Source organism: Numenius arquata, chromosome 10 (assembly GCF_964106895.1).
Source record: "Numenius arquata chromosome 10, bNumArq3.hap1.1, whole genome shotgun sequence".
In the NCBI taxonomy this organism is placed as follows: Eukaryota; Metazoa; Chordata; class Aves; order Charadriiformes; family Scolopacidae; genus Numenius; species Numenius arquata.
Window position 1 is genome coordinate 8,004,057 of NC_133585.1, and position 13,147 is coordinate 8,017,203.

The 13,147-nt window shown below is 37.1% G+C and overlaps 1 protein-coding gene across 12 annotated transcripts in view; it reads right to left on the reverse strand.

Annotated features, from left to right (window-relative positions):
• KCNMA1 (potassium calcium-activated channel subfamily M alpha 1) overlaps positions 1-13,147 on the reverse strand; it is a 479,530-nt gene that overhangs the window by 334,048 nt on the left and 132,335 nt on the right. For 11 of the 12 annotated variants that reach the window (XM_074155312.1, XM_074155311.1, XM_074155307.1 and 8 more), the window contains exon 2: positions 8,686-8,850. The exons of the other annotated variant lie outside the window; for it this stretch is intronic. In XM_074155312.1, coding sequence (XP_074011413.1) covers positions 8,686-8,850 — 165 coding nt within the window. The remainder of the gene's footprint in view (positions 1-8,685; positions 8,851-13,147) is intronic. 12 annotated transcript variants of the gene reach the window in all.

Genomic DNA, 13,147 nt, shown 5'->3' on the forward strand with positions numbered 1-13,147 from the left:
CCTTTTCTTGATATGATTTTAGCATCAACATCTACTTTCTGCTCACCTAAACCATCTCCACATAGTAGTATTTAAAACTGGTAAAGTTGAGAAGAAAAAATACTATTTATGTTTGATTAGCTATACACTTCACAGGAGACTTAACAGAAAAGAAAGTTTAAGATTGACATATATTAACACCAAAAAGCAAGCTGATGGAGAAAGAATTGAAGCCAGCCACCTTTCTTCCCACATTACAATGTCATAGCCCATAATAAATTATTCGTCCTACATATTGCTTCATCGTAAGAAATCAGCATGTTTGTGTTTTTATTTTTTTTAACCACTAATTTATTTATTTATTATTTTATGTTTTACAAGACAGGATGCACTGAAATTGCAGCAGTTTCACAAAACACAAGGTGGCTATCTTCAAGGTGTAGTGACAACCAGAAATGCTACAGCTACATTGCAGAATTGAATAGTCCAATGCTAAAGAAATACGTACAGTAAAAGAACTTTCTCTCACTGTGGGCAGAAGCCCACCCTTTGATCCACAGCAAAAACCCTGCAAAACATTCCTTGGTATTGTCAATAATAAATAAATATTCACAAGAAGAAAACATATAAATGGAACTCAAACTAGCTGCAGTTACCATAGAAACCAGCAAGACTTACTCAACACTTCCTACTCTATTCCATTATCATTCAGTCTCTCATGAACTCAAATGGAGAAGTATTGTTCCGATTCCTATAGAAACCCTGGAAATAGCCCACATCATCGTCATAGGAGATTAAAGCAATCTAGAACACACCTCTTGGATTCATTTATGTGCCACAAAGGCCTATGAAAGATTGAAAACAAGTAAACAAACAAAGTCCATTTCTCAATATAGAGGAGCAGAATCCAAACTATTCCCTATGAGTAGTAGGTAAGTAACAAACATTGGCAAGCAGTTTATAATCTGAGAACAACTGCAACACACAGATCTGTACAGTTACACTAACACACCAAAAAGTACATCCCTCAGCATTTTTGTGTCCTGTCTTTTATGCAAATGTCCTAACTTGAGAAGACTATGCCCTTTTGCCCTTATGACATTTCTCTTATTTGTTGAGCAGGGTGAGGAAAGAGGAAGTTTTAGAGATGTAATAGTATATAATCTAAAACAAATACATAACACAACTTAGAAGACCTTAAAAAAAAAAAACCCACAACACAGATTCAAAAATACACATACTGTTAAATAAACAGGTCATGAATATTTAAATTGCTGTGTATTAAAGGTAAAATGCTTCCCCTTCACTCCCTTCTGACTAGATAAATATCCTTTTTTCCTGCTCTATTAATCTAAAGATGTAGATTGAGTAAACTTTTGACCTAGTGATTAGAAGGTATGAATGCAAAGCATAAAAAATGCCCTCACCCTCCTCCTCTCCAAGCCAATTCAGTTGTCTATCTAGCACAGAGACAAATCTCTGACCATGTTACTAAGAGATGTTTTTTTAGGAAGAAAAGGAAAGAATAGTAATTATCTGTAGTCCATTTCACTCATCGAGTCTCTGGAATAGGTATGTTGGAAGATGTCCCCTTCCCATACTCTCTAATAGCTGTCTGGTATCTGTTGACCATTCGCCCAATCCATTTTTTGAATCTGTTGACACTGTCAGCACAGTCTCCCTCTACAAAAAATCCAGAAGTTTGCTGATCCTCATATGAAAAAAACACTTTTAAAAAAATCTCTCAAGTTGATCTCTAACAACTTTCATAAATCACCCTTGGTTTTAGCATCTGGTTAACACATTTTGGCATAGATTGTCCACCAACTTTGTGAAAGCTGACCACATCCCATACCAGCCTTTTCTCCAAACTGAAAGCTCCCAGCAATTTTTACCTTTTAAGGCAGCTCTTTTGCATCCTTATTGCTTTTGTTGCCTTTCTCTAGCCTTTTTTCTGACACTCTTAAGACTACTTAAGATCTGAGTATATAAAAAAATTTTAAGTAGCAAAATTATGTCATCTGTTTTGTTCTTGATGATGCCGAGAGCCAGTCAATTATTTCGGAGAACTACCTACAACAATGCCAAAAATCTTTCCTCAACTATATTTACCAGTTCTGGCTTCAGAATCATGTAATAGTGGTTTAGGCTTTTTCCCCTTGATACATTTCCGAACTTTCACACACAATGAAGTTGATCTGCCCCACATTTGCTGCCATGGGTATGAGCATGCTACTGATTTCTACACTTTGAGGTCATCATCAGCTCCTTTGTATTTTACTTTCTTCATCCATGAAATAAAAATAATCATCTACCTTAAGAGACAGTTGTATACTTTATTTATTAACAGCTACTTATTGTTCTCTTATCCTCAGGGACACGTAGAAAGGCAAATTAACGGTTAATGTGATTAGATAACTTATAATCATTATAATGTTCTGAAATGTTTAGCAGTCCCAAATGGTCAGGTAAAATCTCATTTTTATGCTAGAAAGTGGAAGCAGATTCACTAGAGTAGGGAAAAAAAAAAAATACGCTCTCTCTTCTGAAACAGTATGACAGTAAACCTGGTACTGAAAATTTAGTGTATCTTTTGAAATCTTTCAATTCTTTCACATCCTGAGAAACTCCAATTTTGCTTTAACTTTTGTGAACTATTTTACTTGCATATGAAAACAAGTCTTGATATGGGTCTTGGTTCAATGAACACACTAAAAAAACCCACCACAAAACAAAACCCCCAGACCACTGAGGAGGTGGCACATCCTGTGGTTCCTGCCTGTACAGTCAGACCTGGAGGCTGAGAAAGGCTTCTTCCTACCCCCCTAGTTCAGAAACCTAGAGCACAATACAAGGGAAAATATGGCACTAGTTATTTTTGCTAGGGGAATTTATAGACCACACCAAATTTCCCTTAACCATCTAAAAAATTGTAATATCATAACCAATAGTCTGCAAAACAAATCCTGTCATCTGAGAATGGATGTGCTTCCCTGCTGAAAAACTAATGTCATGTTTGGATTTGTTAAAAGCTTAGGATATTATGAGTATGAAAGACCAAACCACTGAAGAATACGTTCAATTTCTATTGTCAAGTCAATTAATACATTTTATTCTAAATTAAGCCTTACTCAGATTAACTGCATCCTAAAACCATTATAGGTGCTCAGAAAAAAAAAAAAAAAAAATGTACATTAATTCCACAAGAGGACTGGTTGCAAGACATCTCCAGGATAACAGAGTCCCACAATGGAAATAAAAACACTGACCAAAATTTACGAGAGCTTTGTTTATCCTTGAGAAAGCTTGTTAAACTCCATATTCAAATTCTGAAATGTTGTATACTCAAGGTTACTCAAGGTTTCTCTTCCTGATTTGCAAATCTAGTAAAATAGCTGATATTGTCAAGAATGCTGTCAAAAAATCCGTATATATACCAAATGCACCTGCCCTCTCCAAATTCATTTCTGTCAGGGATACCAAATTATCCTTTGAGCATCTATTCTCATTACAGTCATGAGAGAACTGTTACTGCCTTTGGAAGCAGGAGAAACCCCACATAATTTCTGTGCTGCTAAATTTCACTTTGGCTGCTAGGCAACTGTAACTTATTGCAAGAGGTGGCGGGGTGTTTTTTTCCCCTTCAATGTTAAAAACATTTGAGTTCTCTCCTACAGAAAAAAAAGAAAAAGTAGCAAGAGGAAAGCAAGCTGAGAAAATATCCTAAAAAAAAAAAAAAAAAAAAAAAGCAGTATATAGCATATTTATGCTTTTTCCAGGAAAATCTACTATAATTACTTTATATTTAAAAATCTACTGGTTTTCCTGACTTGTATTTTTTTCAAAACACTCCACCAGCTCTCAAGCAATTCCTCTGAATATGAACTTTTCAAAAAAAGAAAAAAACAAACCACAAAAAACCCAAACAACCACCAGTACTTTGCTTCATGTATGTTTTTTTGCCTCTCGAGTACTCTTAATTAATTTTTAATGAGTCTCCTCTTTATGACATATTTAGGGACAAAACCTATGTCTTCTCTAAGCTAAAATAACTGACTTACACTTAAGAACGTTTGCTTGAGCAAGAGTTTTGCCAATTAGTTTCAATTCAGTACTACATGTATTTATAATTAAACTGCAATCATTACAAAAAGTTAGAAAACCTGAAGGCTTACATCTTTATAGAGTGACAGAAAGATGCTACTCTTATCTTTCCCTGAATGTGCAGTGAGGCCTTCCAGTATTTTTAAGAGTTTTTCTGAAGTTCAGTCAAAGGTCTAAATCTTTCCATAGTAAACATTCAGTGCACTCTCTATTCACTGGATGGTCTTTGATTCAGACTTCTAATCACATTGTAAAGTTTTGACACCAATTTCTCAGAAACTGTAATGTCCAGACCTTGCAAAATGGTCTTGCAAAAACCCCTACCAAGCACAGTCCCAAGTTTTACTAACCTCAAAACTTTATTCTATCTTACAAATGTTTTGGCAAGACTTGCATTTTTCAACCTTTGACCGTGTAGGACAGTTAGAGCTGGGGAAAAAAGAATGACTGCTGGATTTCTATTGAGAAATTAAGAAAATGTAGCAACAAGTATACATTCCAAACAAACTATGTTACAAAAAATTTCTATTTCATCTTAAATGTATATTGGGGAACATACAGTCACTTTTTAATTTAAGAAAATACCTTCATATATCACTTTAGGTTTTTAAATGGAGTTATGTAAGTATAAGAACATTAAGAAAGCAACCTAATTAATCTAATTAAATAACTTAGTACTAAACAATTTAAATAATTAATGTACTACTGCCATTAATTGCTGTCCCGTTTTCTCCACCCCCTCCCCAAAGAGCTTTTCTTCTCCTCTTTGTTTCAATGTTGCCCATCTAAAAAACATTTTCATCATGCAGTGATTAGAAAGCAAAGCTTTATACACTCAATTTTAATTATTTTAATTTTACAATTTTAATTATACACTCAAATTTACCTGTTTCTGACTGACCTTTAGGTACTGTGAGAGTCAAGGCAGTAGGCAAAATCACCATGTGGTGCTCAGCACAAGCAAAGCAAAGCTCATATCTCTTTGATGTGTTTACAGGTCACGTGTTAAAAATGGAGCAAAACAACAATTTGCTCCAACACTTTATCTTCCAGTTTTGCAATTGAAATAATGATTTTTCTTTCTTTGGCAGGTTAAAGGACAGTCCACATTCAACTGTGTACTAGATTGAGCTGTGGTAACTTGAACAATATACGTATGACTTTCTCCTGTACATCAAGCACTTTAATTAATTAAGGAAGTCTTTTTCTTCTTACTCAAATGATTAAAAAAAAAAATTAATTTCAGGAAGAAAAATCAGTTCATAAACACCTTTAATTTCCTGCTGCTTCAGATTAATTATGAATGTGTCTGATTCTTCTTTGAGAAACCCACCTCAGGAATTTTTTATCTGTTACTTCCATCATCTACAGCATTACACAGCACTTCAAAGTAAATCAGTATTTCCTTTAACAGATTTTAAGTAAACTGTTACCTTTTATTGTTATTTATATTTATGCCACTCAACATCAACTGCAAACAGAACTGCATGAGTTCAATTAGCACATTCTTAAATCATATACTTATGCAATTTAATATGGACACATTTTTAAAGGGCATGTAAAATTCTCATCTACATTACTTAAGACCACAAGTCACATTTTCAAAGGTTGTGTAACCAAGCACATTAAGTTCCAGTTGTGCTTTTAAAACCTAAAGAACGAGGAGAAAAAGATATTCTGACCACACAACTGTAGGCACCATGTCTAGCCAGCTGTTTTCTACAGTACTTCAGGAAACTAAAAGGGGTTCTAACTGAAGGACATTCTGGATCACCCTGTACAAATGTCTTCCTCCAAAGCCTGCCCTTCAGATGACACTGGGTAGCATGAATATTCCTTTGTGCATAAACCACTTCTGAAATGTCAAATATAGAATTTAGCTCCTAAAGAAGTCAGAAAGTCCAGTTTGTCTCTACTTTGTCTCTACAATATTCATATAAACTACAGCATCAACTGCAATATTAGCACAATCCCATGTACATGCCACTTTTACATCTGTTCCATCTAATCTAGCTATCATTAACAGACAAGAATTACATACTACGAGACACTAAGTTGACATAACAATAAAACAAGTAATGGTCAAATGTTTTGAGAATTTGATGGTTTAATTATTTAGAAGGTAAATTTCTCACTCTTGTTTCTCATGTTGCTTCCCCCAACAAAAAACAAAAACAGACAAAAAAAATTCTTTTTTTTAACAAAATGAAAATTACTCCTGGAGACTGAAACAACAGAAATCTGATTCCTAATGGTTCTCTGTCAGAATTGATACAAAAACACTCTGAAGAGCAGGGAACAGAGGCATCTCCCACCTCATGTAACCAAGAGCTAAGGGCATAAGTGGAGATATTAACAGGATACATTTGAGATACTATCCTTTTCAATAAACCTACTCTTAGATACTCATGTGATGAGAGAGTACCATACTAAGAAATGACACAAGGCAAGAATTTCGTATTGAAGAACCAGACATAATTGGCCACTTCTGGCCAATAATTCCCCACTTTGACTCAGAAATACAATAGCTGGCAGGAACAGGCTGTGTCAAGTTAGTAGGAAATCATGAGTAAGTCATAATATTTTCAAACAATATACTTTGATAAAAATATTGACTTGACTTAGCTACATTCTATATCTGCAAATAATGTGAATATTCTCTCTAGCACAATGTTCATTGAAGCAGTTAACCTTTAGCAAATATAACCATAAAGTAAGATTTAAATGAACAGTCAATGTTCATACTGGAAATGGTCTTCCAGAAATTACATTGTATCAATTCAAATCCTGAAACTGATAAGAGCTATATTAAAATAAATGCATCTTGTTTTCTAAACTGAACAAAATTAACTAACAGACTCCATACATCACTACTTATTTCTCAGACGGTTAGTCATATTGAGGAGCCCAGATGTGTACAATACCTGCTGTTATACCTTGACAAGAATATAAATAACACTTTTAGAAATAATCTGACCCAATGATGTTGGCCAGCTGTCTACAAAAAATTCTGGAAATAAACTAGTCCCTTATAAGATGCAATGGTAAGTTGCAAGTACAAAAAAAATACCCCAAAAGTATTAAGTAAGTCATCAAACGGAATTGAATACGTTCTCCCAGGGTCTTAAATAAAATAAAATAAAATAAAATAAAAACACAAAAAAACATAACCAAAAAAACCCAAACAAACCAAAAACAACATGGTAAAATATGTTTTATATTTTAGATTTTGGTCTTGATTGTTGGTTTGTATTTGTGCTTCCAGATACATCACTAAAACCAACACAGGCCAATTTCTGATTGCACAGCTAGTAGCATAGGACTCTGGGTTTGGGTGATTTCTAGCCTTGATACTTAAATTAGATCAAGAACCATCGCTCTAAGATTTGTCATTTTTAATGCTGAAGATGTCAGGAAAACATGCAAAAGATCAATATGCTGCTTTTCATAAGACGATCATGTCTTTGAAGTTTCACATAGAAGACATAATGCTAAAAGCAGCAACGGAACATGCTTTCAAGCTATTGATAGAAGTCAGCATTTAACATAAGCAAATGGGCAGAAGCTATTTTTAGGAAAAAAAAAATCAATATAATATTTTATTGCACTAACCAATACAGTATCAGTTGAGCCACCTCAACTTTTCACTGTAGAAGACTTGATTGGAAAGTGTAATTTCTTTTTTTTCCTTCCTTCCCCCCACCCAAATAATTACTCTGTAGAGCAGAACTGACTCACAGTAAAATATCTCTTAACAAAAGGAAACAATCAAGGACAAAAATTCTGTTTTCAATTTAACACAAACTATTTCCAAAATCTCACTGGGATTCTCAAAAGTTTTAAATGGGATTTAAATCACTTTAGCTGTTAGTTTATAAGTACATGCATTCCAACAAGGAAACTAATCAAAATCACACAGGAGACACTTTTTACTGCAGTGAACTGCACAGAAAACCCTTGGCAATTAAGTATGATTTGACAAGGCTATAAAATAATTATATTTAAATGAAGTGAAAACTATAAAGTATTTTTAGTGGAACTTTAAACCACACATTAATATGTGACTGTGGTTCTATTTGATAACTAACTGTTGACAGGTTTGAAGGATTTCTTAAGTTAATAAAGAAAAAGATCAAGAGAACATAAAATCATTACTAGTCTATTGAAAGTATCACAAATCCCACTGCATGGCAAATTCAAACTTGTCTTTCCTTTACAGTTCTAACCAGTATCTACATTTGTAACACTGTGCTTATTTTCCAAGTGAGCTTCCGTTTTTGCTAGCACAACTTTACTTCCAGACAAAATAGGCCTATAGAAATTAATAAACTCAGTGTTTGTCTCAGAGTTCAAAATCATGGTGCCAGAATACTGAAATAGGCTGGCGGGTGACCTGGAAGTCTGTTTTTTCTTACTTGCTGTCTCTGCTTCTCTCTTGCAGTAGGAATCAGTCTGCTATTTAAGTTCCAAAAGAGAAAAATGGGATTGTGTCAGTGCTGATGCAACAAGCCAATCAAAAATCGTCCACTAATGCTGGGACACAGTGTTTGTTAAAAAAATCGTTGCTTAAAATAAGAATACAGAAAATCATAGAAAACTTACAAGTACTCTGCCAGTTAATGTCTGGGCAGATATCATGACTCCTGCCCAATCCTTCACAGAGGTCATCCATCCCACTTCTGCTGCCACATTCTCCTCTTTTTCATCTGTTGGTTTGCAGGCCCCATCTGCCTGTGTATCTCCACCACCATTGATCTTCTGGGCTTCCTGAAAAATAAGTATTTGGGTTAGTTAATGATTAGCAATTTGACAGTGAAAGTCAGTGTATAGTTGTGGCTAAGAAATGCTATGAAAAAAGCAAATCGGTCTTCCTGGGATCCTGCTAGATGACATTAAGCACCTACCTACTCAGCCGTATCTCTTTAGAAGTAGAAATGTCTACGAGTTACCAACTAAATAATAATACTCTCCTTGACACTAAATCTTAAAAACATATATTTGACACCAAATATGCTATATGAGCCAGCAATGTGCACTAGCAGCCCAGAAAGCCAACCGCATCCTGGGCTGCATCCAGAGAAGTGTGGCCAGCAGGTCGTGGGAGGTGATTCTACCCCTCTACTCTGTGCTTCTGAGACCCCACCTGGAGTACTGTGTCCAGCTTTGGAGTCCTCAACACAGGAAGGACATGGACCTGTTGGAACGGGTCCAGTGGAGGGCCATGAAGATGATCAGAAGGATGGAGCACCTCCCCTAGGAAGACAGTCTGAGAGAGCTGGGGTTGTTCAGCCTGGAGAAGAGAAGGCTCTGGGGAGACCTCATAGCAGCCTTCCAATATCTGAAGGGAGCCTACAGAAGAGCCGGAGAGGGACTCTTTGTCAGGAAGTGTAGTGACAGGACAAGGGGTAATGGTTTTAATTTGGAAGAGGGGAGATTTAGATTAGATATTAGGAGGAAATTCTTTCCTGTGAGTGTGGTGAGGCACTGGAACAGGTTGCCCAGGGAAGTTGTGGATGTCCCATCCCTGGAAGTGTTTAACGCCAGGCTGGATGGGGCTTTGAGCAACCTGGTCTAGTGGGAGGTGTCCCTGCCCATGGCAGGGGGGTTGGAACTCGATGATCTTTAAAGTCCCTTCCAACTCTAACCATTCTATGATTCTATGATTCCTTCCTTATAAGCAGGATAACTGCTAAGAGCTACATATGCAATTATAGAGCTACCTATAAATGAGTTTGTCAGACATACACTGAAGGACCTTTTGATGTATTAGTCCAAAACAATGTGTACTAGGTGTGAACATAATTTATGTATGATTTTAATTTACTATCACTAGAATTAATTATCTGAGTAAACCTTCACTGAGAAGCATGATCCAACAAGACAATAATTATCGAGCGTGAGGAGAACATACACCGTAGAGAATCTGCAGGGAGCTGCCACGCTATCAGTGAGTCGGTGTTTCAATAAGAGTGTTTAATATATCACAGGAATTCTTCTGTCGGTAAGTGGCTCTCGTAGAATGGAGAGCTAGAATTTAAAGAGAAGCCTCAGCTGCACTAAGCTGACTGATGAGTCACATGCAGTGGAATTCATATCAGTCTCTCATGGATGCTGCAGCAAGGATGTCATGCTCTGCAACTGCCTGCTATGTGCTACAGTCACGGATGCTGCACAAAAATCAAGGGAAATGATAGGAAAAGCCAGCCTAGATTGTACAGTGCTTAAAACATATCATATGCAAAGTATCAGACTGTGCCATGAGCATGCCTTTGGTGACAGCATAATACTAATGACTTCCTGAATACTTTACAAGTTAAGCTAAACAGGCATAGGGGAAGCAGCAAAATTCAGGGCTGAGGCAAGAACTGAGCACGTGAACTGCACCCATAGATCTACGTTAGTGCTTCAAGCACTCTGCACAGACCAACAGCTTGAAAGATCTTGTTTATAGATGACTTGCCTATAGGCCACTAAGCCGGAAATCAATTGCCATTAATCCCCTTTGGGATATCCGTTATACAAGCAAAGATGTTTGACGCTGGTTCAGTGATTATTCCTACAGTAGGAATAATACACTGTCATGGTCAAAATGCATAGCTGTGAGATGGCCTTGAGGACACAGCTGGATATAAAGGTAAGGGCATTTCCTGAGAGCAGCACTGAACTAATAAAGCAGTTGCACTGAATCTGTCATCAAAGGACAATACAGCAACACTAAAAACATAATATGGAGACCAACAGTTGTTTTTAAAGAATCTCAATATTGTAACTTAATTAGCTAATCAGATTCTCCTCTGTTAGTCTCCCTCGTAAAAGATGAGCTCTATCTTCTCACTAGCAATTACAGCACAGTGCATGATGTGGCTATATTGGTAATAACAAATTATTCAGAGCTACAAGAGTAATTCAGCATTTCCTAAGCAAATAACTAGACAGAAGATAAAAGCCACCTTATATTTGCATAACCGGACCTCATTCCCTGACAAATTTGGATACAGTGAATCAGATGTTTTGCGTTCAGCATGGGGAGATGTACAGGGCACTGCACACACTCAGAGCATGGCCCACAGGAGTGAGCTTGCCGCCCAGGACACCCACGTATGGCACAGCACAAGCCATTTCCAGGAGAGTAGCGCCTGGCTAGGGACAATTTGTGACCCATGTCATCACCAAGCCACATAGATGAGTCCCAAAGAAATGCCTTGACCACCATTCATGCTGCTTTGATTATAAACCAGGAAAGAGAAACCTAGCTTCATTTTCTTTTTTTTTTTGGTTAGTGGATGATGTGGCTGTATATAGCAGACATTGTAATAACACAAAATATTGAGGGTTAGGCAACCTAGACACACCTCCAGGGTGTGGCCTGGGGGTCTGGGGGCACTGACAGGCCTCACTGGCCCCAGCTGCTCTCCTCCCACCCTGCTTGTGGCCCAGGAGGCCGGCCCAGGGCCCACAGCCCAGTCACACCCAGCTGTGGGCCCTGCTAAGCTGGGCCCCACCATCCCGGCCATCCCGCATTTCTGGCTGATCCCAGTTTCCCTCCCCAGGCCTAATCCTACCCTCACCCACAGCCTGACAAACCAGGCTGGCCCAAGGAGGTTCCTGGTGCCCCGGGGCTGGGGCTGCCCCCAGCCTGCCCCGCTCCCGGGCTGCAGCAGTGGGACAAGGCCCCGGCTGCCAGGCCTGGGCACCCCCTGGCCCTCAGGGAGCCCCCTGACAGTACTGGCTTGTTAAAAGTTACATGTGCCATTTTGTCTGCCTTTTGTATCTTTTAGAGTTTGTCTTTAATTTGTAAACTACAATAGTCCTCCTCTGCATAGCACAATGGGCTTTTATACGCTGGACAAGTTTATGCTGAATAAAAGTATTAATGTGGTTTTCGTGGTAAAGGAGGTGTAATTATCTCTTCCTTTCTGATAGGCACTTAATCACCATCTCAGTTTCTTAACTCAGTCACCAGAGAAGTTATCAGCATAGTGAGGATGAAACTACAGACTTCCTTGATTTTTCCATCCAGCACCCCTATTTAAAATCTCAGGGATGCACACCTTGCTAGAAACATTCATAAGTATTGATTTTGGTATAGAAAGTCCCAGAACTACAGACTATTAAACAAAAAAAAATTGAATGGAAAAGTCCATTTTATGGTAGTGAACTTGAAAATACTAAGATTGGAAATTTCTGTTACTGTTTACATATTCCTTCCTTACCCCTAATCTTTTTGTCACTATATCAAACTGAATTTTAATGACATGATTATTCATAAAATTATAAAAATAAAATTTCATAACACACAATAAAATAGTACACAATTTACTTAATTGAAGGAGAAAGGTAGCTGTTATATTTTCAAGAGGTTCTAATACCCTACAGTTCTTTTTGCTGTATTGAATTTTGGTTGCCAATAGAATAGAGCAGCAAGATGTGACAGACCTATTCAGTATTTGATTCTCTGAAGGTATTAAAGTCTGTAATGTATTTGAACAGCTGTATTTCTGCAGTTATACCACTTATTTCACCTCTATTAAAACCTCCCACCCATATTATTTCTTAATTAAAATATAAGTAAAACAATCATCCCCTGCCAAGCATCATTTGGAGCAGAGTCTCATGATGAGCTACATACCAAACCTAACTTTTGCCATTACTGTAGCTATAATTAATATGCAGATTAGTTGCTGTTATGTAATATTTTTATTCAGTTGGGATGTTTTATATTTTTCATCTACATGGCTAACTTCTTCGCTTACTTAATTGGCAGTTAAGTATTACGAAAAGTTTATTCCCAAGTCATTATGCAATTGTGGAGAGATCACTAAGGGAGATTTAAAGGCTGCTTTCATTCACACTGTGTACAAATCAGTCCTGTTATTAACTGTATAGTCCTGTTCCATTGCTATTGCTTCACCTCAAAGCATTGAGTAACCAACACCATAACCTGAAAAAGGTGCTTAAAAAAATAACCTGACAGTGACGATAACTGTTTAATTATTTACAGGCTCAGTAGCTACAAGTAAGGTAATACTATGTTTATCCACTCTGTTTACCTGTTGTTTCACAA